Source organism: Mobula birostris, chromosome 2 (assembly GCF_030028105.1).
Source record: "Mobula birostris isolate sMobBir1 chromosome 2, sMobBir1.hap1, whole genome shotgun sequence".
NCBI lineage: Eukaryota > Metazoa > Chordata > Chondrichthyes > Myliobatiformes > Myliobatidae > Mobula > Mobula birostris.
Window position 1 is genome coordinate 170532900 of NC_092371.1, and position 27289 is coordinate 170560188.

Sequence of the window (27289 nt, forward strand, 5' to 3'; positions counted from 1 at the left end):
GGCAAGGGAGCTTGAAGTCCCACACTCAATGATTCAGGGATAGCTTCTTCCCATCCACCATCAGATTTCAGAATAGTCCATGAACACTACCGTTATAGAACACAAAACATTACAGCACAATACAGGCCCTTCAGCCCACAATGTTGGGCCAGCCTTTTAACCTCCTCTAAGATCTAATCCTTCCCTTTCACATGGTGCTTCAGTTTCAGTTCATGTGCCTACATGTCTCCTAAGTGTCCCTAATGCACGTTCCAGGCACCCACCACTCTCTTTGTAAAACACCTACCTCTGACATCTTCCCTATACTTTTTTCCAATTGTGTTAAAATTATGCCCCCAGTATCAGCCGTATCTGCCCTGTGAAGTCTCTAGCTGTCTACTTGATCCATGCCTCTTATCATCTTGTAATCTCTACAGTCACCTCTCCTCATCCTTATTCCTTTAGTTATTCCCTTTTTTTGCACGATTTATTTTTTCCTTTTTTTGTATTTGCATTGCTTCTTCAAAATGACAAATTTCACACCATCCAAGATAGTGATAATAATCTAATTCTGAATTAAAATAGATGGCTCTGATAGTTTTATGACAAATATTAAATCGGCTTTTAATGGGGTTGAAAGGGAAAATAGATCAACCATGATTGAATAGCGGAGCAGACTTGACAGGCCAAATGGCCTAGTTCTGCCCCCATAGTCATAGAGCTCTACAGCAGAGAAAAAGGCCCTTCAGCCCATCTAGTCTGTGCGCTGAACTGTTATTCTGCCTAGACCCATCCTCCCACAGGACCATAGGCCTCCATATCCCTCCCATCCATGTACCTACCCAAATTTCTATTAAATATTGAAATTGAACCCTCGTCCACACTCTCACCACCATCTGAATGAAGAAGTTCCTTCATAGGTTCACCTAAATATTTCAGCTTTCCCTATAATTCAAAGTGGTGATGATGGCGCTAAACGGCGACTCCTTCGCTTGCATCTTCAGAAACAGCTCTATTTCCATCTTTAACATTTCTATTTTTCCCTTTCAGGCTTCTTTTGAAGACCTTGACCTGGAGTTACATGCTGACTACGGTTCTTTGTGGGAATGGGACCCGCTCTCGGGGTTTCATAATTGGCCGTTTTTCAGCACGCCAAGGGCTTGGGCTAAGAGTTCAGCTCGCCTTTGGAGGCTCAGGATCTCGGGGCTCTGGAGACGGATGGATTGTAGGTCGGTGTTACACTAGGAGACCAGTGTGACGTCAGGGGAGTCAGACAATCTACGGCTTTATGCCCAGAGACTTGAGATCTTTGAGCACAGAGCTCGAAGAAGGCAACGTAATGGACTTCTAACATCGTAAACCAGCGAGTTGTTTGTTATGTCTCCCTACTCGCTGTGAAATGCAGACACCTCTTTCTCCCTTACTAGGGAGGGAGCGAGCCTGTGATATGTCTAATGCCAGGTGAACTATGTAGTCTGTGTCTTTACTGCTGCTTTGCTCATGCTTGAGTGCGCGGTGGCTGGTGCCAATGTTTTTTTTTTGCCGGTGGGGGGGAAGGGGGGGATCATTGCTTGCTGCTGCTTATATGCGGGAGGGAGGGGAACTGGGGGGACTTTGGGGTTCTAACATTTAACTGTCGTTCATCCTTTGGGGCACTCCTCTGTTTTCGTGGATGTTTGCAAAGAAAGAGCATTTCAGGACGTATATTGTATACATTTCTCTAACATTAAACATACCTTTGAAACCTTTGAATTCAGATCAAGTCCTGGCAATATCTTTGTAAATTTTCTCTGTACTCTTCCAATCTTATTATTATCTTTCCTGTAGGTAAGTGACCAGAACTGCTCACAATACTCCAAATTTAGTCTCACCAGCGTCTTCTTCAACTTCAACATAACATCCCAACTCCTACATTTAATACTTTGATTTATGAAGACCAATGTGTCATAAGCTTTTTCTTTTACAGATCTATCTATCTGTTATGACACTTCTAAGGAATTATGGATTAGTATTCCCTCTGTTCTACTGTACTCCTCAGTGCCCTACTGTACACTGTGTAAATCCTACCTTTTATTTACCCTCCCAAAATATAATACCTCCAAATGTTTGCATTAAGTTTCACCTTATCTCCTATGGCCTTTAAAATAGTCTAGGGTAGATACTTACTTGTTAAGGTTGACATCCTTCCCTTGCTCATGAGCTTCAACCAACTCTTTGAGGATATCAGCAATTGTCATCATCATCCGTTCAGCATGGCTGAACTCCACTGGAGGAGATTTAAAAAGGTTATTTACATTCCTGTTAGAAAACATTGCTGACACAGAAAATTCTGTGTAACATTACTGTAAGCAGATTGTCCTAGATGAAAAATTAAATGATTAGCTTTATTGGTCTCATTGAAACATACAGTCAAAATGCATGGCTTGCGTCAACAACCAACACAGTCTGTGAACATGAAGGGGGCAGTCCACAAGTGTCACCATGATTCCAGTGCCTAAAAAACTTACCTATCCTAACCCGTACAGCATGGCTTTGAAATGTGGGAGAAAACTAGAGCATCCAGATAAACCCACACGGTCATGGGGAAAATGTACAAACCCCTGACAAGCAATGGCATTTATACGTACTCCTCAGAACTGTATGGGTTTCCCCCAGGTGCTCCAATAGAAGCTAAAGATAAGATCTCAACCAGGGAGACCATTAGACATAGGAACAAAATTAGGCCATTTAGCCCATTGAGTCTGCTTTGCCAATTCACTTCACAGCTGATTCATTTTGACTTTGAGTTGGTGAACTGGACAGCATTCAGGGATTCATCTTCGAGTCTGAATGAACACAGCTGTCACTGACTTCATTAAAAATCTTTGCTCCGTCAACCACAACAGGTAGGATTTCCCAGTGGCCACCCATTTTAATTCTAATTGCCATTCCCATTCTGACATATCAGTCTATGACCTCCTCTAGTGCCACTCTCAGGTTAAAGGAGCAACACCTTATATTCCACCCAGGTAGCCTCCAACCTGATGGCATGAAGATTGATTTCTCGAAGTTCCAGTAATGTTCCCCCACCCTTCACCATTCCCATTTCCCTCTCTCACCTTATCCCCTTATCTGCCTCTCACATCCCCCTGGTGCTCCTCCCCTTTTTCTTTTTCCCATGGCCTTCTGTTCTCTATTGGACTCCCCCTTCTCTAGCCCTGTATCTCTTTCACCAATCAACTTCCCAGCTCTTTACTTCACCCCTCCCCCTTCCAGATTTCAGTTATCACTTTGTGCATCTTCCTCCCCTCCCTCCACCATTTACTCTGACTACTCATCCCTTTTTCCAGTCCCGATGAAGGGTCTTGGCCCGAAACGTCGACTGTACTCTTTTCCATAGACGCTGCCTTGCCTGCTGAGCTCCTCCAGCATTTTGTGTGTGTTACTTGGATGTCCAGCATGTGCAGATGTTCTCGTTTGTGATTGGACTAACTTTTATTTATTTGATTATGAAATTTCTTCAGCCAGAGACGGGTGAATCTGTGGAATGCGTTGTCGCAGAGGACTGTGGAGGCCAGGGCATTTATTTGTTGTATTTAAGGCATAAACTGATAGTTTCTTGATTGGAAAGGGGGTTAAGGGGAGAAGGTGGAAGAATGGGCTTGGGGAAAAAAAGACATGAACATCATTGTTATTTATTCACCGTCCCTAATTTCCCACAAACCAAGGAGATAGTTAAGAAATAATCACATGTAAGAATTCAGTGAACCAGGTTTGTTTCAGACCATCAGATATAGAAGGAGATTTCGGTCAATGACCCATTGAATCTACTCAACCAATCAATCAACCCCTTTCTTCCATCTTCTCCCCTTAACTCCCTTTCTAATCAAGAAACTATCAATCTCTGCCTTAAATATGACCAATAAATGACTTGGCCTCCACAGCTCTTCGTGCCAACAAATTCCAGATTCATCTCTCTCTGGCTGAAGAAATTCCTCCTCATTTCCATTTTAAAAGAGATGTCCCTTTGTACATGTGACAAATAAGCAGTAGGGGCTACCTCAGTAAACATATTTAAAACAAGGTCGGTTAGATTTTTGCATAGTAAGGGAATGAAGGGTTATGGGGGAAAGGCAGGCAGATGGAGATGAGTCCATGGTCAAATCAGCCATGATCTTATTGAATGGTGGAAAAGGCTCAACAGGCCAGATGGACTACTCCTGCTCCCATTTCTTATGTAAATAAAGCTAATCTAATACTTCATCTTCTATTGCGAGGCAGACGCCCCAATCCTGGAATTTTAGATATCTGGCATTACAGTTGCCATCAATAACATTGGTTTTCCCTCTCTAAATTCAGGGTAGTATCTAATTCCCTGGGGTGGGGGAAAGTACACCCTGAGCTGGCAAAGTCCATGTGTTAAATCAGCCAGGAGACTAGAGATCAAAGCAGAAAAAAAATTCACACCAAACTGAAGGGAGAGCACAACACACACAAAATGCTTCAGGAACTCAGCAGATGAGGTAGCATCAATGGAAATGAATAAACAGTCAACACTTTGGGCTGAGATCCTTCATCAGGATGGGAATGAAGAGGGTAAATTTAGAATAAGAAGGTGGGGGGGGGGGAGGGAGTACAAGCCTGAATGTGATAGGTGAAGCCGGGTGAGTGGAAGGTAGGTGGGTGGGGGAGAGGGCATCAAGTGAGCAGTTGGAAGTTGATGGATGAAAAGGTAAAGGGCTAAAGAAGAAGTAATCTGAAAGGAGATGAGAGATGGTCTTTTGATTAAATTATGGAAATTAGGAGTGAGAGGAAGGCTATATAATTTTTTTCAGTGGACAGTCTTGCAGGTAAGGTATATTCAGGCTTCTATGAGATAGAGAATGGGACCTCACAAGGCAGTATTTGTGGCCCTTATTATTTAATATTATGATTAAAAGATAGTTTCTCTGAGATAGGTACTGGGGTGGATAAATCACTTTTTGCAGATGATGGAGCTTTATGGATCAGAGATAGAAATTTCAATTTAACTATAGATAGGGTGCAATTCACAATTAATAAGGTGGAACAGTGAGCAGATAGATGAGGTTTTAAGCTTTCAGTAGCTAAAACACGTTATGTGTTTTACAAAGAGGATCAATAGAGCTGCATTTAATTTGAAATCATATGGTCAAACTCTTGAAGAAGTGTCATTGGTAAGATATTTTAGCATTTGGTTGGATAATAAGCTGATAGGGAAGCACCATATCAGTAAGATAATTGACAAATGTAAAATGTAAATATCCTCAGGTCCCTGTGGGCATTCTTGGGGTGCTACATGAAAATCTTTGTTGACCATTTATATTTGTTTAATTAGATCTGTACTTGATTATGGCTGTGTGGCTTATGGATCAGCTTCATCTTCAAATTTAAAATGCCTGGATGTGATACAAGCACAGGCTTTAAGATTGTGTTGTGGTGCAGTTAAGGTTGTCTATTTTGGCTCTACTGATTGAAATGGGACAATTACCCTTACAGTTGTGGAGGCTGAAGCTGCTGTTAACATACTAGATTAATCTGAGGAGGCAGAGGAATGATCACCCTGTTACAAGTGTGTTGGAAGACTATTGGGAACATCACAAGAAGAGTGTTTTCAGTTTTGGGTGGCTGGGTTTTTTTTATCATGCTAGGAATACAGGTTTGCTGGATTATGCAATATGTCTCACTGTAGCTTTTTCAGTAACCCCACTGTTGTTTTTCAAATGACTTTAGCTGATCTTAGATTGCAGGATTTAATGGTCCTGGATCATGACGTGCCTGAGAGTCGGTTAGCTTATCAACATGTTAAGGAAAATTACTGCGATATGTTAGCCATTTTTACTGATGGATCAAAAAATAATTTAACTGGGAATGTCAGTGTGGCTGTTTTCATGCCTAAATTCCAGGTAACAATAAAGAAACATCTTACTAACCTTTTATTAGTATATACAGCAGAGTTGGGCTTACAGTGGGTGGAGGAAATCTGTCCTTGCAAAATTATAATTTGTTCAAATTCTTTTTCGATTTTGACTAGTCTTAAAACAAATCATTCTAGCAGTGTGTCAGATTACTGCTGGAAGCACTTCAGAGTATATTTCATGTTTAAAGTATCGGTCTACACAATTGCTTTTTATGAGTCCCTGCACATAGAGTTGAGGGAAATGAGCAGGTTGATTGTTTGGCCAAAATCACTGTTAAAAGTGGATATAGACCTTCCACTTAGCAAATCAGAAGCTAAGGGTTTGGTGGGGGGAGGGTTAAGAATTGGGGGATTATGACAAGACATGTGGACTAATGGACATAACGCATAAAACAGTTGGATTGATGCGAGAAGTGGGTAAGACAAGAAGGGAAGGAATTATACTGACTCGACTTAAAATTGAGAAGAGTAGGGAGACAGAGTGGGGAATAGAACAAAAAAGGAAGGGGGGGGGGAATTACAGGAAGTTAGAGAAATTGATTTAATGCTATCTGGTTGGAGGCTACCCAGACAGAATACAAGGTGTTGCTTCTCCAACCCAAGGATGGCATCACTGTTGCAGTAGGGGAGTCTACAAACCAGCATGTCAGAATGGAAAAGGGGATTAGACTTAAAATGGCTGGCTATTGGGAAATCCTGCTTCTTGTGGATGGAGCAAAGGTTCTCACCAAAGCGGTCTCTCAGTCTACGTCAGGTCACAATGATGTAGAGGAATCCACACAGGGAGCACTGGATGTAGTAGATGACCCTGACAGGCTTGCAGGTGAAGTAATGCCTCACCTGGAAGGACTGTTTAGAGCCCTGAATGGAGATCAGGGAGGTGGTGAATGGACAAGTCTAGTACCAGGGCCTCCTCTACTGTAAAGATGAAGCCATACTCAGGTTGGAGGAACAACACCTTATATTCCGTCTGGGTTGCCTCCAACCTGATGGCATGAATATTGACTTCTCTAACTTCTACTAATGCCCCACCTCCCCCTCGTACCCCATCCATTATTTATTTATATACACACATTCTTTCTCTCTCTCTCCTTTTTCTCCCTCTGACTATACCCCTTGCCCATCCTCTGGGTTTTCCCCCCCTCCCCCTTTTCCTTCTCCCTGGGCCTCCTGTCTCATGATCCTCTCATATCCCTTTTGCCAATCAACTGTCCAGCTCTTGACTCCATCCCTCCCCCTCCTGTCTTCTCCCATCATTTCAGATCTCCCCCTCCCCCTTCAAATCTCATACTAGCTCTTCCTTCAGTTAGCCCTGACGAAGGGTCTCAGTCCGAAACGTCGACTGTACCTCTTCCTAGAGATGCTGCGTTCACCAGCGACTTTGATGTGTGTTGCTTGAACTTCCAGCATCTGCAGAATTCCTCCTGTTTAGGTCTAGTACTTCTTCCACTTGCCAGAGAAGGATGAACAGATTAGGGAATCACAGAGAAATCAATCTCTGCAGAAAGCAGAGAGTTAGGAGGTGGGTGGAGAGGTAAAGATGTGTTTGGTGGAAGGATTCCGTTGAAGCTGGTGGAATTTGCAGAGAATGATATGCTGTATGCAGAGGGTAATTGGTTGGTAAATAAGGAACTTTATCCCTGTTAAGGTGGCTGGACGATGGGGTGAAGACAGTTGTAGGAGAAATGGAGGAGATGCGGGTGAGGACAGCATCAATGCTGGAGAAAGGGAAACTATATTTTTGAGGAAGGAGGAGTATATCGTTGATGTTTGGAAAGGAAACCCTCATCCTGGACACGGATGCGGCGGAGGAACTGAGAAAAGGGGTGTTGGGACTCCACACCCTGCCTAACTCTGGTTCAGCTCCGATCCCCAGTCCATGCAATAGACCAACTGTACTCTGAACTCCAGCGCCTGTTCCAGACATCTGCCCATCTCTGCAAACCCCGACCCTATGCTCCGGTCCATCTTGTAGCCCCCACCCTCCTATCTCCGCCCATTTCTGTAGCACCTCTGCCTCGGCCCATCTCCGTACCCTTCCCCGACCCTCTGTCCCCTTGCATCTTTGTATCCCCTCCCGGACCCTCTGTCCCGGTCCATCTCCGTAACTCCTTCCCGGTCACCTCTTCTAGTCCATCTCTGCACCCCCTCTCACTTCCACAACCCCCGTCCCGGTTTATCTCTGTACCTCAGACACGTATGCAAACCACCATCAAAACTAACCTTTCCTCCGAGGCTTCCCCATGCCCGCTTTAGATTCTAATCCAGCTATCGTAAACTAGAAGGTCACTTTGCGGCACTGTTGTGAGGCCGTCGCAAAACAGCTGACGGAGACGAGGCGGCAGGTCACGTGTACCCGGCAGCACGTCGGGCGGGGGCAGGGCCAGGGCTGCGGTAAGTATGGGAATGAATAGACAGCTGGGGTTCCGGCCCGGGACAGGATCTTCCTTCGGGATTGGAAAGGAAGGGGATGGACGCCAGAATAAAAAAGGTTGGGCGGGGAGAGGGTTGGATGGGAAGGAAAGGAAAGGTGGAGAAGAAGAAAAGCTAGAAGGTGATAGGTGAAGCCAGGTGGGTAGGAAAGGTAAAGGGCCGGAGGGGAAGGAATCTGATAACAAGATGGAGACAAGTTCGCGGAAAGGATACGAGTCTATAGGAGCGAGTCTGGGTGAGTATGTAGTCGAAGAGGCGGAGGGCAGCAGAGAGCAGTGAGAGAGGATCTCGTTGAACTCCCGTCGAAGAGAAGAGTTAAACATATTCAGGGTAGACATCCCCCGAAGATACTTCGTAGTAGAATCTTAACATTAGGAAGTCTGCATATGCTGGAAATCCAGACACAGACGCAGACAAACGAAAAAAAACAATGCTGGAGGAACTCAGCAAGTCAGGTAGCATCAATAAACGGTTTACATTTTGGACCAAGACCCTCCTTCAGGACTGAAAAGGAAAGGAGGAAGATGTCTGAATAAAAAGGCCGGGAAGGGTCGGGAAGACAGCTAGAAGGGGAAGGATGAAGCCAGGTGGGTAGCAAATCTTGAGCAACCCACACAAAATGCTGCAGGTCAGGCAACATCAATGGAGGGGAATAAATAGTTGATGTTTCTGGCCGAGACCCTTCATCAAGATGGAATTTTATTTTCATCATGCAGAATTTTTGCACACTACTTTCAAACACGGCTTATGAATGTGACCTTAAACATTTTAGCCCATCCATAAATGTACAAGGTTTTGCAGATTCAGATGTGTTTTTCACATGTATGTCGAAACATACAGTGAGTGAATTGTGTTGTTTGAACACAGCCGTGAATGTGCTGGAGACAAACTCCAAATATCGCAATTTATTCTGGAGCCAATATTACACCTTGCTGCAGGGAGCAATGAGGGATATTAGAAACATAGAAAACCTACAGCACAATACAGGCCCTTCAGCCCACAGAGTTGTGCTGAACATGTCCCTACCTTAGAAATTACTAGGCTTACCTTTACCTCTCTATTTTACCAAGCTCCGTGCACCTATCTAAAAGTCTCTTAAAAGACCCTATGGTATCTGCCTCCACCACTGCTGCCGGCAGCCCATTCCACGCACTCACCGCTCTCTCAGTAAAAAATTTAGAGCATAGAATAGTACAGCACATCAGCTTTGACACCTCCTCTGTACCTCCTCCCAAGCACGTTAAACCTGTGTCCTCTTGTGGCAACCATTTCAGCCCTGGGAAAAAGCCTCTGACTATCCACACAATCAATGCCTCTCATGGTCTTGTACACCTCTATAGGTCACCTCTCATCCTCTGTCGCTCCAAGGAGAAAAGACCAAGTTCACTCAACCTATTCTCATAAGGCATGCTCCCCAATCCAGGCAACGTCCGTGTACATCTCCTCTGCACCCTTTCTATGGTTTCCACATCCTTCCTGTAGTGAGGCGACCAGAACTGAATACAGTACTCCAAGTGTGGTCTGACCAGGGTCCTATATAGCTGCAACATTACCTCTCTGCTCCTAAATTCAATTTCACAATTGATGCAGGCCAATACACCGTACGCCTTCTTAACCACAGAGTCAACCTGCACAGCTGCTTTGAATGTCCTATGGACTTGGACCCCAGATTCCTCTGATCTTCCACAATGCCAAGAGTCTTACCATTAATACTATATTCTGCCATCATATTTGATATACCAAAATGAACCACTTCACACTTATCTGGGTTGAACTCCATCTGCCACTTCTCAGCCCAGTTTTGCATCCTATCAATGTCCCGCTGTAATTTCTGACAGCCCTCCACACTATCCACAACACCTCCAACCTTTGTGTCATCAGCAAACTTACTAACCCATCCCTCCACTTCCTCATCCAGGTCATTTATAAAAATCATGAAGAGTAAGGATCCCAGAACAGATCCCTGAGGCACTCCACTGGTGACCGAACTCCATGCCGAATATGACCCATTTACAACCACTCTTTGCCTTATGTGGGCAAGCCAGTTTTGGATCCACAAAACAATGTCCCCTTGGATCCCATGTCTCCTTACTTTCTCAATAAGCCTGGCATGGGGTACCTTATCAAATGCCTTGTTGAAATCCATATACACTACATCTACTGCTCGTCCTTCATCAACGTGTTTAGTCACATCCTCAAAAATTTCAATCAGGCTTGTAAGGCATGACCTACCCTTGACAAAGCCATGCTGACTATTCCTAACCTTATTATACCTCTCCAAATGTTCATAAATCTTGCCTCTCAGGATCTTCTCCAACAACTTTCCAACCACTGAGGTAAGACTCACTGGTCTATAATTTCCTGGGCTATCTCTACTCCCTTTCTTGAATAAAGGAACAACATCCGCAAACCTCCAATCCTCTGGAACCTCTCCCGTCCCCATTGATGATGCAAAGATCACCATCAGAGGCTCAACAATCTCCTTCCTCGCCTCCCACAGTATCCTGGGGTACATCTCATCCGGTCCCGGCAATGATTTTGTCAAATGCCTGACTGAAATCCTTGTAGATAATCTCCACTGCCTTATTCTCATAAATCATCTTTGGCACCTGAAAAAAATTCAAGTTTGTGAGACAGACTTGCCCTGTAAAATGCTATATTGACTGTCCATAATTAGCCCATGTTCTTTCAAATGAATGCTCTCATCAGCTTCCCAGCCACTGATGTTTAAATGAGGAGTGTTGTATCTGTTGAACTGCAGTGTGGCTGCACTGCTTTAACCATGACGTTTCAGTGTCCAACTGTAGAGTCTGTGTTACGGTTTTAAATGAGCTTCAGGACGTCAAAAGTTTTTGTTGTTAGAAAATGCTGCATTTGACATTATACCCATTCTACCAAGCTATCTCCCAAAATCATCATCATCATCAGGTGCCATGCCCAGTTTGAGCTTTGACTGCCATGCCCCACACACTCCTGTTTCAGGTCAAGTGGATCAATTCATTGGTATTCATTTCCAATTCTCTGGCTGCTGTCTCCATCATCATTTCTCTTTGCCTTCCTCTTGCTTTCTTCCTTCAATCTTTCCCATAATTACTGTGCATTCTAACTCCTCTTTCTTAATCACATGTCCAAAGTTGCCTTTTGATGATCTCATACATCACTTTTACATGACATACTACTGGGTTATGGTCACTGTTACAGTCTGCACCTGGATATGTTTTGCATTAAGTCACTGAGTTTCTAAATCTCTGGTTTATAGTAATAAAGTCAATTTGATTTCTAGTGTTATCACCTGGACTTTTCCAGGTCCACAAGCGTCTTGGATGGTTTTTAAAGTAGGTATTCATAATGATCTGATTATTCATCTTGCACCATTCTACCCATTTCTCATCTTTGTCATTTTTTTCCCCTAGTCCAAATTTTCCTATGGTATTTCCATCAGCACCTTGTCCTACTTTAGAATTTAGATCTCCCATGATAATAACAATATCTTGAATCCTCATTTGTTCCATCTGTTGTTGGTGCATATACCTGTATAATTGCTAAATCAAATAGTTGTCCTCTGAATCTAACAAGGAGCATTCTTTCTGATATTGCCCAATGTCCTAAAACACTTTTTGCCATGTTTTCATCCATAAGAATTCCTACTCCATTAGTATGGGATGTTCCACAAGAATACATTAGTGTTTTATTTCTATTCTGACATGTTCCAGCACCTGTCCAACGAACTTCACTAATTCCCATGATGTTAATTTTTAGTCTTTCCATTTAATTTATCACATTGTCCAATCTTCCTGCTTGATATAGGGTTCTTACATTCCAAGTGGCAATAATTTTCTTTTGTGTTACTTGAGTTTTGCCCTGGGAATAATGAATGACTAAGGGGTAACTCCACTTTCCCCCAAGCTCCGGAAGTCCCCAATCAGAGCCTCATCACCGGTTGCAATTTAAAGTCATACCCATGACAGATCTCCCAAAATACCAACCTCAAAATTTCCATTTTAGTTAAACACAAAACATCAATTTCCCTAAGTGCCCATTTCACTCTAAAATGTGAGAATCTCGTATCTGGAATTAGAGATATTCATATTGCACACACATTGACTTGGAGCCACATAGCCTGTCCCTGTCCCTGTCCCTGTCCCTCCCTCTCTCCCTCACTCACAATGCAAGGACAGCCTGCTTCCGACTGCTGAACATTCCAACCCAGGGGCCTCCGCCCATTCCAAGATAAAGGAAGCTCAGGGGAGTTCCATGGTAAAGGAAAGTAACAAAAGAACACAAACCCTGAACAAACGCAGGGAAAAAATAAAATTGATGCTTGTTCTTTTCTTATTTCAGAATATTCGCAAATAACTGACAAGATTGGAATTTTTAAATTTCCTTAATTTAATTTAAAGAAAAATGTTAACCTATTCTAACAAATAAAAGAAAAGATGGATGGGTCTGTCACACATTCACATAGCTTCGTAAAGAGACATTGCTATTTTAGACATAGTAGGTCCTGCAGATTTACTTCACATAATCTTTCTTTTGAACTCACATGATGGCACACCTTTGGCAACACTTTAAGGTTCGCAGACTATTAATCCAAATCAGGTTTATTGTCAGTGACATAAGTTGTGAGATTTGTTGTTTTGTGGCAGCAGTACAGCGCAGGTATAACAAATTATCATGTTAGTATAAAGATAAATAGTGTAAAAGAGGACTGGCGACATATTGTTCATGGTTCATTCAGAAATCCAATATGGCAGAGAGTAAGAAGCTATTCCTAAATCGTTAAGTGTATGTCTTCAGGCTTCTGAAACTCCTCCCTGATGGTAGTACTGTAATGAGAAGAGAATATGTCCCCGATGGTGAGGGTTCTTAATGATGGGTGTCACTCTCTTGAGGCACTACCTTTTGAAAATGTCCTTGATAATGGGGAGGCAGTGACTATGATGGAACTACCTGAGTCTACAACTCTCTGCATCTTTTTCTGATCCTGTGCATTGGCACCTCTATATCAGGCAGTGATGCAAATAGTCAGAGTGCTTCTCCATGTTACATCTGTAGAAATTTGTAAAATTTATTCTCAAATTCAGAATGAAGTATGACTGCTGACGTGCCTTTGTCATACCTATGTCAGGATGCTGTGTATTGACTACAGTTCAGTATTTAGCACCATCATTCCTACAGTTCTAATTGAAAAGCTCCAGAACTGGACCTCTGTACATCTTTCTGTAACTGGAGCCTCAACTACCTAGCCGGGAGGCCACAATCTGTACTGATTAGCAATAACATCTCTACCTCACTGACAATCAATATTGGCGCACCTCTTTTCACCCATTACTGCGTGGCTAGAAACAGCTCAAATGCCATCTATAAATTTGCTGACGATACAGCCATTATTGGCAGAATCACAGATAGTAATGAGCGGGCGTACAGGAGAGAGATATACCAGCTAGTTGAGTGGTGTCACAGCAATGGAGATGAGCGGGCGTACAGGAGAGAGATATACCAGCTAGTTGAGTGGTGTCGCAGCAATGGAGATGAGCGGGCGTACAGGAGAGAGATACGCCGGCTAGTTGAGTGGTGTCACAGCAATGGAGATGAGCGGGCGTACAGGAGAGAGATACGCCAGCTAGTTGAGTGGTGTCGCAGCAATGGAGATGAGCGGGCGTACAGGAGAGAGATACGCCAGCTAGTTGAGTGGTGTCACAGCAACAACCTTGCACTTGACATCACTAAGACCAAACAACTGATTGTGGACTTCAGAAGGGGTAATACGAGGAAACACACACCAGTCCTCAAAGGGGGATGAGAAGTGGAAAGAGTGAGCAATTTCAAGTTCCTGGATGTCAATATCTCTGAGGACCTAACCTGGACCCAATATATTGGTGCAGCTATAAAGAAGACACAACAGTGGCTATATTTCATTCGGAGTTTGAAGAGATTTGGTATGTCACCAAAAACACTCGCAAATATCTACAGATGTACCGTGGAGGATATCCTAACCGGCTGCATCACCGTCTGGTATGGGGAGGGGAGGGGGGTGTGGAGGCTACCACACAGAATTGAAGTAAGCTGCAGAGAGTGTAAAACTAGTCAGCTCCATCATGAGCACTAGCCTCTGTACTATCCAGGACATCTTCAAGGAGTGGTGCCTTAAAAAGGTGGCGTCCCTCATTAAGGACCTCCATCACCCCGGGCATGCCCAGTTCAACCATCAGGAAGGAGATACAGAAGCCCAAAGGCACACACTCAATGATCCAGGAACAGCTTCTTTCCCCAGCCATCTGATTTCTGAATAGACATTGAACCCGTGTACATTACCTCACTTTTTTTTGCACTACTTATTTAATTTAACTATTTAATATATACATTCATACTGCAATTCACAGTTTTTCTCCATTAATATATGTTGCATTGTACAGCTGCCACAAAGTTGGGCAGTATCTATGGAGAGGAATAAATGCTTGAGGTGTCATGCCTAGGCTGTTCATCAGGACCCTAAAGGAAGGGTAAAGAAGCCAGAATAAGGTGGAAGGAGGAGAAGGAGTACAAGCTGGCAGATGAGGGGGAAGTTACATAGGTAGTTGAGAGAGGGAAAGATTACATAAGAAACATAGAAAACCTACAGCACAGTACAGGCCCTTCGACCCACAAAGCTGTGCCGAACATGTCCTTACTATAGAAATTACCTAGGGTTACCCATAGCCCTCTATTTTTCTAAGCTCCATGTACCTGTCCAGGAGTCTCTTGAAAGACCCTGTTGTATCTGCCTGCACCACCGTTGCCGGCAGCCCATTCCACACACTCACCACTCTCTGCATAAAAAATCTTATCCCCTGACATCTCCTCTGTACCTACTGCCAAGCACTTTAATACTGTGCCCTCTTGTACTAGTCATTCCATCCCTGGGAAAAAGTCTCTGACTAACCAGACGATCAATGCCTCTCATCATCTTATACACCTTTATCAGGTCACCTCTCATCCTCTGTCGCTCCAAGGAAAAAAGGCCGAGTTCACTCAACCTATTCTCATAAGGCATGCTCCACAATCCAGGCAACATCCTTGTAAATCTCCTCTGCACCCTTTCTATGGTTTCCACATCCTTCCTATAGTGAGGTGACCAGAACTGAGCACAGTACTCCAAGTGAGGTCTGACCAGGGTCCTTACTGGCTGCAACATTACCTCTCGGCTCTTAAACTCAATCCCATGATTGATGAAGGTCAGTGCACTGTACGCCTTCTTAACCACAGTGTCAACCTGCACAGCAGCTTTGAGTGTCCTATGGAGTTGGGCCCCAAGATCCCTCTGATCCTCCACACTGCCAAGAGTCTTACCATTAATACTATATTCTGCCATCATATTTGACCTACCAAAATGAACCACCTCACACTTATCTGGGTTGAACTCCATCTGCCACTTCTCAGCCCAGTTTTGCATCCTATCAATGTCCCACTGTAACCTCTGACAGCCCTCCACACTATCCATAACAGCCCCAACCTTTGTGTCATCAGCAGATTTACTAACTCATTCCTCCACTTCTTCATCCAGGCCATTTATAAAAATCATGAACACCAGGGATCCCAGAACAGATCCCTGAAGCACACCACTGATGACTGACCTCCATACCAAATATGACCCCTCTACAACCACTCTTTGTTTTGTGGGCAAGCCAGTTCTGGATCCACAAAGCAATGTCCCCTTGGATCCCATTCCTCCTTACTTTCTCAATAAGCCTTGCATGTGGTACCTTGTCTAATGCCTTGCTGAAATCCATATACACTATATCAAATGCCTTGGTGAAATCCATATACACTACAGTATACGAAGCTGAGAGGTGATAGGTGGAAAAGGTAAAGGATTGAAGAAGAAGGAATCGATAGCAGAGGGCAGTAGACCGCAGAAGAAAAGGAATATTCTATATTCATTTTCAAATTAAATTGGAAAGTGATGCTTCTGTTGTTCTCTGTCCGCTCTTCATAAAAGGAAAATTTTCAAATTACCATAAAAGTTGCTAGTGAGTGCAGCAGGCCAGGCAGCATCTATAGGAAGAGGTACAGTCAACGTTTTGGGCCGAGACCCTTCGTCCTGGCCCGAAACGTCGACTGTTCCTCTCCCTATAGGTACTGCCTGGCCTGCTGCATTCACCAGCAACTTTTATGTGTGTTGCTTGAAATTCCAGCATCTGCGGATTTCCTTGTGTTTGCATATTCAAATTATCATTGGGTTTCTAATTCTGCAGGTGACTGTCCTTTCCAGATGGGCAAAAAGACTCTCAGTAGTGACTATATAAAACCCTTCAGGAACCCATGGTACTTCTGTCATGCTTGTGTATTCTTCTTGGTAAGAAGTCAAAACTGGATATACTGCAAATGTTACTGTAACAAAGTTATTTATAATCACAGTTAGGCTTGGCTTCTATTTATCCTGCACAAGAATCAAATGCTAACATACCATTGTCCTGACCCTAATGACAGCCAAGTACAGCACTAAACAAAGATTAGTAAATTACAGGGATATTATTTCCATGACCAGTTCCAGAGTTCTTTAGATTGAAGCTTCTGTTACATCTCCCCCTGTTGTTGTCTGCTCTAATTCAAATTTCTTTGGCATTTTTCCATAACTTAAATCATCAGCCTCTGAAAAATAGATCTACTGACAATTAAATGTATTTCCAAATAAGGAGGACATCTTGGAGGAAAAACTGTGTATGCTGGGGTTGGTCCATTAACTCGTGAAGACTAGCTCACTACGTAGTTCTTTTTTTGAATTATTTATTTATTTTTCTATTTCTTATTGTAACCTATAGTAATTTTTATCAATTGCACTGTACTGCTGCAGCAAAAGAACAAACTCCACAATATATGTCAGTGATAATAAGCCTGAATCTGATTTATTAGTGGTGTAGGCAACATATGTGGTGTTCAAGATGAAGGTAGCAGCCTTTAGGATTCTATGTCTGGAGTTTGGCTCTTTGGTCCATGTTTGGACAAATTTTGTGGTCGGGACTACAGCTGAGCACTCCTGGCAAAATTTGAAAAGAGCACTGGTAATTAGGTTACTGGAGTATACACACAGTGGCCACTTTATTAGGTACACCTGTCCAACTGCTCATAATGCAAATATCTTATCAGCCAATCATGTGGCAGCAACTCAATGCATAAAAGTATGCAGAGAAGGTCAAAAAGTTCAGTTGTTGTTCAGTTCAAACATCAGAATGGGGAGGAAATGTGATCTAAGAGACTTTGACTATGGAATTATTGTTGGTGCCTGATGGGGTAGTTTGAATAACTCAGAAAATGCTGATCTCCTGGGATTTTCATGCACGACACTAGAGTTTTGAGAAAATAGTTTGAAAAGCAAAAAACATTCAATGAGCAGTTTTGCGGTGAGGATGCCTCGTCGATGAGAAAGGTCAGAGGAGAATGGCTAGACTGATTCAAGCTGAGAGAAAGGTGACAGTAACTGAAATATCCATGTTACAACACAGATGTGCAGAAGAACATCTCTGAATGCACACGACATCAAATCTTGAAGTGGATGTGATACAGCAGCAGAAAACCACAAACATACACTCAGTGGCCACTTTATTAGGTCCAGGAGGTCCATGAATCCTCAAATACTACCTCTGTTTTTGAATTATTTATATTTATATTTATTATTGTAACCTATAATAAGTCTTCATGTATCACATAGTACTGCTGCCACATAACAACAAATTTCATGAAATTCAGTATGTTAAGGATAATAAATCTGATTCTGGTTCTAGTTGCTCTTGTTGTTAGTGGTGTAGGCTGCATAATTGGGGTTCATAAGATGTAGGAGAAGAATTAGGCCATTTAGCCCATTGAGTCTGCTCCACCATTTCAGATGGTGGAGGTAGCAGACTTTCATGTTACCTTGTGGAGTTTGGCTCCTTGGTCCCTGGTTGGACCAGTTTTGTGGTGAGGGCTAGAACTGACCACTACTAGTAAAATTTAAAATGGGCACCAGTAATTAGGCTATTGGAGTATAAGTGCTGCTTGTTAGCACTGTCGCCAATGCTTTGCATAGCTTTGAATATGATTAAGATTATATTGATTGAACAGTAGTGGTTGAATAGATTTGTCTTGCTTTTTCTGAGCCAAGAAGTTTTTTACATTGCCAGGTTCATGTTCAAGTTTATTGTCATCTGGCTGTGTGTGTGTGTGTATATATATATATATATATATATACACATACACAACCAAATGAAACAGCATTTCTTCAGATCATGCTGCACCCACAAAACAGCAGTGCTAGTCCTGATGCTCCTGTACCACCTTGATGGTAGTGGGTCAAAGAGATTGTCAGATAGGTGGTTTGGATCAGTTGTAACTGTTATTGGAGCAGCTAGGTTAAAACTGTGGCTATCTTTGGGGTGTGTGTCTCCAGTACTACAGTCAGGATGTTGTCTGGTCTCATAAACTTTGCCAGATCTGGTGCTCTCAGTCATTTCTTGATATCATGTGGACTTCATTAAATTAGCTAAAAACAGGTTAAGGGATCTCACAAAGAAGCTGAGATAGATCATTCCCTCGGGATTTCGGGATGAACATGATTCCTCCAGCTATGTTTTTAGCAGGAGTCCATCATCATCGAAGATGGGGATGTTGATGGATCTTCTTTCTGCTTCCAGTAGCATTCACAACAGAATTACAGGGTTTTGGTCTGATTTATTACTTAACAGAATGCTTAGTCTTTTTTTCCGTATGTATGTTGTTTTTTTTTTTGCTTTATAGAATTATGTAGGTCTGTGCTGTAGCTTTCCCAGATTGTTATTTCATTTTTAGGTAAGTCTTTTTATCATCCACATTGAACCAGGTTTGATCCCATGCCATGATGGTGAGGGAATGCCAGACTATAATGCATAGTGCAATGGTGTACATCCTGCGGCTGGTAACTCGTCAAGCATCAACTCTTCACCATATACACTTACATGTATTAGGAATTTGCTGTGGTGCGTTAGTCAGGGCACGGCATGCAACAAAAAACAATAACATTCAACAATTATAAATAACAATTACATAAAATTGTTTAAAAATTGCATAAATACAAAAAACACCAACACATATTTACAATGTAAACAGCATTATAAAATGTGGTTTAAAATGTTTCCAGTGCAGTGCAGTGACTGAGGTAATAGATAGAGAAGGGTTAATTAGAATGGTTGATCAAATTAACTGCCTGCCAAACAGCCAAAAACAAAACTTCAGGCCATCTTAAAAGTTCTTTTGCTTTTGATAGGTTGTGGATGCCCAGTTTAATAGCACGATTCTAGAGTCACCATAACACAATGGAGTGTGATCTTATTTTGAAAACGTGACTTTATCTTCTAAAGGACTGCGTGGCATTCACTTCTATTAGTATTATCATGGGCAGATGGTAGATATACGAGGACAAGGTCAGGTGGGTTTATCCCTTGCCAACGCACCTATGTGATTTGTAGACTCCACATTTTCTCATATATCTCGAGCCCCAGCAAAAGCAATAATACTGTCAGTTTATTGTCTTTTGCGGAATTTTCTGTCTCATGCCCATCTTTGCGATGTTATTATAGACAATAGGTACAGGAGTAGGCCATTCGGCCCTTCAAGCCAGCACCACCATTCACCGTAATCATGGCTGATCATCCACAGTCAGTACCCCATTCCTGTGTTCTCCCCATATCCCTTGACTCCACTATCATTAAGAGCTCTATCCAATTCTTTCTTGTAAGCATCCAGAGAATTGGCCTCCACTGCCTTCTGAGGCAGTGCATTCCACAGATCCACAACTCTCTGGGTGAAAAAGTTTTTCCTCAACTCCATTCTAAATGGCCTAACCCTTATTCTCAAACTGTGGCCTCTAGTTCTGGACTCCCCCAACATCGGAAACATGTGTCCTGCCTCTAGCGTGTCCAATTCCTCAGTAACCTTATATGTTTCAATCAGATCTCCAGTGTATACAAGCCCAGTCGCTCCAATCTTTCAACATATGACAGTCCCCCCATCCCGGCAATTAACCTCGTGAACCTACGCTGCACTCCCTCAATATCAAGAATGTCCTTCCTCAAATCTGGAGACCAAAACTGTACACAATACTCCTGCTATTATTTGACTTCAGAAACTTCCCAATTGTTAAATTTTCAGGTGTAGGAGCCTGAAGCCACATACTCAAAGCTATCATTTTTCCGAATGGACAATAAACCCGTATACACTGCCTCGCTTTTATTCTTTTAGCACTACTTAATTTATCTTATTGTAATTTATATTTTTTCTTACTATTATCTATTGCAACTTACTGCTGCCTCAAAACAACAAATTTCAGGTTATATGCCAGTGATATTAAACCGGATTCTGATTCCGAATGGCAGACTCTACTTGTGCCGTTCATCCTCCACAACATACGTATCCGATAAGTCTTCGTCCTGCTCTATTTGCCAATGTAGCGTCAATGAGGCTAACCTCTTCCCGAGGCTAATCAGTCCCGTGCGTTGCGAAACAATGTTGTATCTTGCCAGAGATTTGTTCTTAAATTGTACATTAAAACATTCATTAAGTACACTTGAAATAATAATTTTGAGGAGGAATTGCAGACTATGCAATTAGAAAGGAGTCTCCCGTTCAGAATGTTTATAAGATTTGGCAAGTTTTCTTTCCTTTGCGCTCCGCGGTTCACTGCTCGCTGAAGTTCAATGCGCGCTCCGCGGCGTACACGAGCAGCAGTTAGCGTGCACGCTCTCGTGATATCCGGAGGGCGGTTGGAAACGGTGGAGCCGGAAGTGATTTCTGCTCGTGACCGGCGAGTGGATCCGGTTGGTGATCTCAGCTGACTGTTCCGAAATGGAAGAAAGGAACCGGGAGGATGCACAGCCGCTGCTGAACGGGGAGCGTAGGAGGAAAGGTCCGTGGTAGCAATTCCAGGCTTTATGTCAGCATTGAGTCCCTGTCAAATGCTGGAAATCCAGAGCAACCCACACAAAATGCTGGAGGAACGCAGCAGGTCAGGCAGCATGTATGGAGCGGAAGAAACAGTTGATGTTGCAGGTCGGGACTTTCGACTGTTTATTCCATTCCAAAGATGCTGCTATCTTCCAGCATTTTGTGTGTATTCTATTTTCCAGCATCCGTAGATTCTCTTTTGTTTAGAGTCATTATCAGTGAGTTCATTAGTTGATTTGGGAGATAAGGTACTGTGATCAGATGTCTAACGCTTTTCAGATCTAGAGTTCTGTCCATTTCTTGAGAGATATACATAATTTTTCGATGTGCAATTCGGCCATGAATCTTGCTCTGATTTAAAACAGTGAAAATTGTAATAGACGCAAGTGCATGGTCCATAGGTTCTCACACTCTGGTGTGTCTCTTAAGAGTTCCTCAAATTGTATTTGCCTCTTAGCCCAGCATATGTATTCACACGTAATTTACTTCTGAAAGTTATTATGCAATTTTCTTCTCGAGCATTTCAAGAAAGGTACAATTTATTATGTTAAATCCCGGGGTTCCTTCTATCACGAAACTTTAAACCTATGTTCGGTAATTATTGATTCTTGCATTAGAACTGATACTTCCATTTTTAATATCAAAACTATTCAATGATCTTTAAACAACTGTTTATAACCTTCTCTCCTCTGCCTTCACTGGATTTTCATTTTCAGTTCCTTCACACAAGCCTCTTCTTAATACCAGACAAATACTTTGGAATCGATGACCACCTTGATGCCATTCTTGACACATTTTAAGTCAGCCGTAGCCCAATCAATGATTGGTAAAATTTATTCCTGTTTACAGTACTGTCTTAAGTCATTTAAATAGCCTTATCAACATTTCTTGCCATTTGAGTATCTCAGTGTTAGTGTTTAACAGTGTGTGTGAGTCAACAGATCTGTAAAAGGTATCGAGGTACCTAAGTCCTCCCTCCCAGCCCCACCCTACTTTAGTCCCAGCCATCTTCAGTGGGCAAAACCAATTTTACTGAAATCCATCTAATTTGTTAATATTTCTAAGACAAATCAAATTGAGCACCAGTCCCAAATGAGCAAGCAGTACTCACAGTAAGAAAGATTGTATTTTCCATCCTTATGATAAATACTATACGCTCATTTGGGATGTGGTACCTATCATAAGAAATGCAATCATAGTGTGTCATAGAGCCATAGAATATGACAGCACAGAAACAGGCCCTTTGGCCCATCTAGTCCATGCTGAACTATTAATCTACTTAGTCCATCGACCTACACCTGGACCATATCCCACTTATCCAAGTTTCTCTAAAATATTGATTTTTAACCCGCACCCTCCACTTCCACTGGCAGCTTGTTCCTCACTCTTGTCACCTACTGACTGAGGAAGTTCCCCCTCATGTTCCACTTAAATATTTCATCTTTCATACTTAACCCGATCCCTCTAGTTTTAGTCTCACCCAACCTCAGGGTAAATGCAAGCAGGCTTTTTCCACTATCTACGTCCCACACTATTTTGTATACCTCTATCATAATCTCCTCTCTTTCTCTTACGCTCCAGGAAATAATCTCTTAAACTATTAAACCTTTCCCTATAACTCAGGTCCTCAAGTTCTAGCAACATCCTAGTAAATTTTCTCTGCACGCTTTCAATCTTACTGACATATTGTGAGTGGTGGTAAAAATCTTTTGAGGTGTATATATTTCAATGCTAGGAGTATTGCGGGGAAGGCGGATGAGTTGAGGGCGTGGATTGACACGTGGAATTACGATGTTGTAGCAATTAGTGAAACTTGGCTACAGGAGGGGCAGGACTGGCAGCTTAATATTCCAGGGTTCCGATGTTTCAGATGTGATTGAGGCAGAGGAATGAAAGGTGGGGGAGTAGCATTGCTTGTTAGGGAAAATATTACAGCAGTGCTCAGGCAGGACGGATTACAGGGCTTGTTTACTGAGTCCTTATGGGTGGAACTGAGAAACAGGAAAGGTATGGCCACATTAGTGGGATTGTATTACGGACCACCCAATAGTCAATGAGACTTGGGAGAGCAAATCTGCAGAAAGATAGCAGGCAACTGCAGGAAACATAAAGTTGTGGTGGTAGGGGATTTTAATTTTCCATACATTGATTGGGACTCCGATACTGTTAGGGGTCTAGATGGTTTAGAGTTTGTAAAATGTGTTCAGGAAAGTTTTCTAAATCAATATATAGAGGGACCAACTAGAGGGGATGCAATATTGGATCTCCTGTTAGGTAACGAATTAGGGCAAGTGACAGAAGTCTGTGTAGGGGAGCACTTTGGTTCCAGTGATCATAACACCATTAGTTTCAATTTGATCATGGACAAGGATAGATCTGGTCCTAGGGTTGAGGTTCTGAACTGGAAGAAGGCCAAATTTGAAGAAATGAGAAAGGATCTAAAAAGCGTGGATTGGGACAGGTTGTTCTCTGGTAAAGATGTGATTGGTAGGTGGGAAGCCTTCAAAGGGGAAATTTTGAGAGTGCAGAGTTTATATGTTCCTGTCAGGATTAAAGGCAAATTCAATAGGAATAAGGAATCTTGGTTCTCAAGGGATATTGCAACTCTGATAAAGAAGAGGAGGGAGTTGTATGAAATGTATAGGAAACAGGGGGTAGATCAGGTGCTTGAGGAGTATAAGAAGTGCAAGAAAATACTTAAGAAAAAAATCAGGAGGGCTAAAAGAAGACATGAGGTTGCCTTGGCAGTCAAAGTGAAGGAGAATCCAAAGAGCTTTTACAAGTATATTAAGAGCAAAAGGATTGTAAGGGATAAAATTGGTCCTCTTGAAGATCAGAGTGGTCAGCTTTGTGCGGAACCAAAGGAAATGGGGGAGACCTTAAATAGGTTTTTTGCGTCTGTATTTACTAAGGAAGCTGGCATGAAATCTATGGAATTGAGGGAATCAAGTAGTGAGACCATGGAAACTGTACAGATTGAAAAGGAGGAGGTGCTTGCTGTCTTGAGGAAAATTAAAGTGGATAAATCCCCGGGACGTGACAGAGTGTTCCCTCGGACCTTGAAGGAGACTAGTGTTGAAATTGTGGGGGCCCTGGCAGAAATATTTAAAATGTCGCTGTCTACAGGTGAAGTGCCGGAGGATTGGAGAGTGGCTCATGTTGTTCCGTTGTTTAAAAAAGGATCGAAAAGTAATCCGGGAAATTATAGGCCGGTGAGTTTAACGTCAGTAGTAGGTAAGTTATTGGAGGGAGTACTAAGAGACAGAATCTACAAGCATTTGGATAGACAGGAGCTTATTAGGGAGAGTCAACATGGCTTTGTGCGTGGTAGGTCATGTTTGACCAATCTGTTGGAGTTTTTCGAAGAGGTTACCAGGAAAGTGGATGAAGGGAAGGCAGTGGATATTGTCTACGTGGACTTCAGTAAGGCCTTTGACAAGGTCCCGCATGGGAGGTTAGTTAGGAAAATTCAGTCGCTAGGTATACATGGAGCGGTGGTAAATTGGATTAGACATTGGCTCGATGGAAGAAGCCAGAGAGTGGTGGTAGAGAATTGCTTCTCTGAGTGGAGGCCTGTGACTAGTGGTGTGCCACAGGGATCAGTGCTGGGTCCATTGTTATTTGTCATCTATATCAATGATCTGGATGATAATGTGCTAAATTGGATCAGCAAGTTTGCTGATGATACAAAGATTGGAGGTGTAGTAGACAGTGAGGAAGGTTTTCAGAGCCTGCAGAGGGACTTGGACCATCTGGAAAAATGGCAGATGGAGTTTAATACTGACAAGTGTGAGGTATTGCACGTTGGAAGGACAAACCAACGTAGAACATACAGGGTTAATGGTAAGGCACTGAGGAGTGCAGTGGAACAGAGGGATCTGGGAATACAGATACAAAATTCCCTAAAAGTGTCGTCACAGGTAGATAGGCCATAAAGAGAGCTTTTGGTACATTGGCCTTTATTAATCAAAGTATTGAGTATAAGAGCTGGAATGTTATGATGAGGTTGTATAAGGCACTTGTGAGGCCGAATCTGGAGTATTGTGTTCAGTTTTGGTCACCAAATTACAGGAAGGATATAAATAAGGTTGAAAGAGTGCAGAGAAGGTTTACAAGGATGTTGCCGGGACTTGAGAAACTCAGTTACAGAGAAAGGTTGAATAGGTTAGGACTTTATTCCCTGGAGCGCAGAAGAATGAGGGGAGATTTGATAGAGGTATATAAAATTATGATGGGTATAGATAGAGTGAATGCAAGCAGGCTTTTTCCACTGAGGCAAGGGGAGAAAAAAACCAGAGGACATGGGTTAAGGGTGAGGGGGGAAAAGTTTAAAGGGAACATTAGGGGGGGCTTCTTCACACAGAGAGTGGTGGGAGTATGGAATGAGCTGCCAGACGATATGGTAAATGCAGGTTCTTTTTTAACATTTAAGAATAAATTGGACAGATACATGGATGGGAGGTGTATGGAGGGATATGGACCGTGTGCAGGTCAGTGGGACTAGGCAGAAAATGGTTCGGCACAGCCAAGAAGGGCCAAAGGGCCTGTTTCTGTGCTGTAGTTTCTATGGTTCTATGGTTCTATTTCCTGTAGATAGGTGACCAAAACTGGACACAATACTCCAAATTAGGCGTTACTTGTACAATTTCTACTTAACCTCCCAATCTTTCTTCTAAGTACTATATTCATGCTCTGTGTACTTAAAACTATATTGTCATATTATTATATTATTAGGAAATATCCTCTTACACCAGAGTATGACATTTTCTAATATCAGGAACTTGCCCTGAATGTTGAAGTGGTGTAAACTTGGTTTTAATTCAATGAGCTGCTGAACCAAGGCCTTCGTTGGTCAGAGTTGACCATGGATATTGCATCCTAGCTGTCTAGATGCACGAGCCTGGGCAGTACGGTATGGAGAGCAAGCTGTTGCCCATGTAGTGAGCTCCCCCTCTCCATGCATCTGATGAACCTTTATATTCTTAAAAGCTCCAGTACTTGCTGTTCTTTAATCATCATAGTTTCCATAACTTCCCTACCTGTTTCCTTTATCTTACACAATTCAGTATCCTTCTCCTTAGTGAATACCGAAGAAAAGAAATTGTTCAGAATCTCCCCTATCTCTTTTGGCTCCACACATAGCTATCCACTCTGATTCTCTAAGGGACCAATTTTATCCCTCACTATCCTTTTGCTATTAATGTAACGGTAGAAACCCTTGGGATTTATTTTCTCTGTACTTGCCAAAGCAGCCTCATCTTCTTTTAGCTTTTCTAATTTCTTTCTTAAGATTCTTTTTACATTCTTTATATTCCTTGAGCGCCTCATTTACTCCATGCTGCCTATATTTATTGTAGATATCTCTCTCTTTCCGAACCAAGTTTCCAAGATCCCTTGAAAACCATGGCTCTCTCAAACTTTTAACCTTTTCTTTCAACCTAACAGGAACATAAAGATTCTGTACCTTCAAAATTTCACCTTTAAATGACCTCCATTTCTCTATTACATTCTTCCCATGAAACAAATTGTCCCAATCCACTCCTCCTAGATCCTTTCACATCTCCTCAAAGTTAGCCTTTCTCCAATCAAAAATCTCAACCCTGGGTCCAGACCTATCCTCCATAATTATATTGAAACTAATAGCATTGTGATCACTGGACCCGAAGTGCTCCCCAACACAAACCTCCGTCACCTGACCTATTTCATTCCCTAACAGGAGTTCCAACACTGCCCCTTCTCTAGTTGGTACCTCTATATATTGCAGCAAAAAACTATCCTGCACAAACTCCAAACCGTCCAGCCCTTTTACAGTATAGGCTTCCCAGTCTACGTGTGGAAAATTACAATTTCCCAGAATCACAACCTTGTGCTTACTACAAATATCTGCTATCTCCTTACAAATTTGCTCCTCCAATTCTCGCTCCCCATTTGCTGGTCTATAATACACCCCCATAACGGTTACTACACTTTTCCCATTTCTCAATTCCACCCAAATAACCTCCCTAGGCGAGCCCTCTAATCTATCCT

The 27289-nt window shown here is 42.5% G+C and overlaps 2 protein-coding genes across 4 annotated transcripts in view; one reads left to right on the forward strand and one right to left on the reverse strand.

Moving 5' to 3' along the window:
- elp3 (elongator acetyltransferase complex subunit 3) overlaps positions 1-8192 on the reverse strand; it is a 118092-nt gene extending 109900 nt beyond the window's left edge. The window contains exons 1-2 of the mRNA XM_072251086.1: positions 8120-8192; positions 2146-2245 (exon numbers count right to left, since the gene is read on the reverse strand). Coding sequence (XP_072107187.1) covers positions 2146-2245; positions 8120-8141 — 122 coding nt within the window. The 5' untranslated portion in view covers positions 8142-8192. The remainder of the gene's footprint in view (positions 1-2145; positions 2246-8119) is intronic.
- Positions 8193-8497: 305 nt separating this feature from the next.
- slc17a5 (solute carrier family 17 member 5) overlaps positions 8498-27289 on the forward strand; it is a 69322-nt gene continuing 50530 nt past the window's right edge. The window contains exon 1 of one of the 3 annotated variants that reach the window (XM_072251089.1): positions 8498-8564. In XM_072251089.1, the coding sequence (XP_072107190.1) occupies positions 8516-8564 (49 nt within the window). In that variant the 5' untranslated portion in view covers positions 8498-8515. Of the gene's footprint in view, positions 8565-16568; positions 16665-21114; positions 21225-27289 lie in introns of those variants that run through there. The other 2 variants (XM_072251090.1, XM_072251087.1) reach the window with 2 other exon arrangements.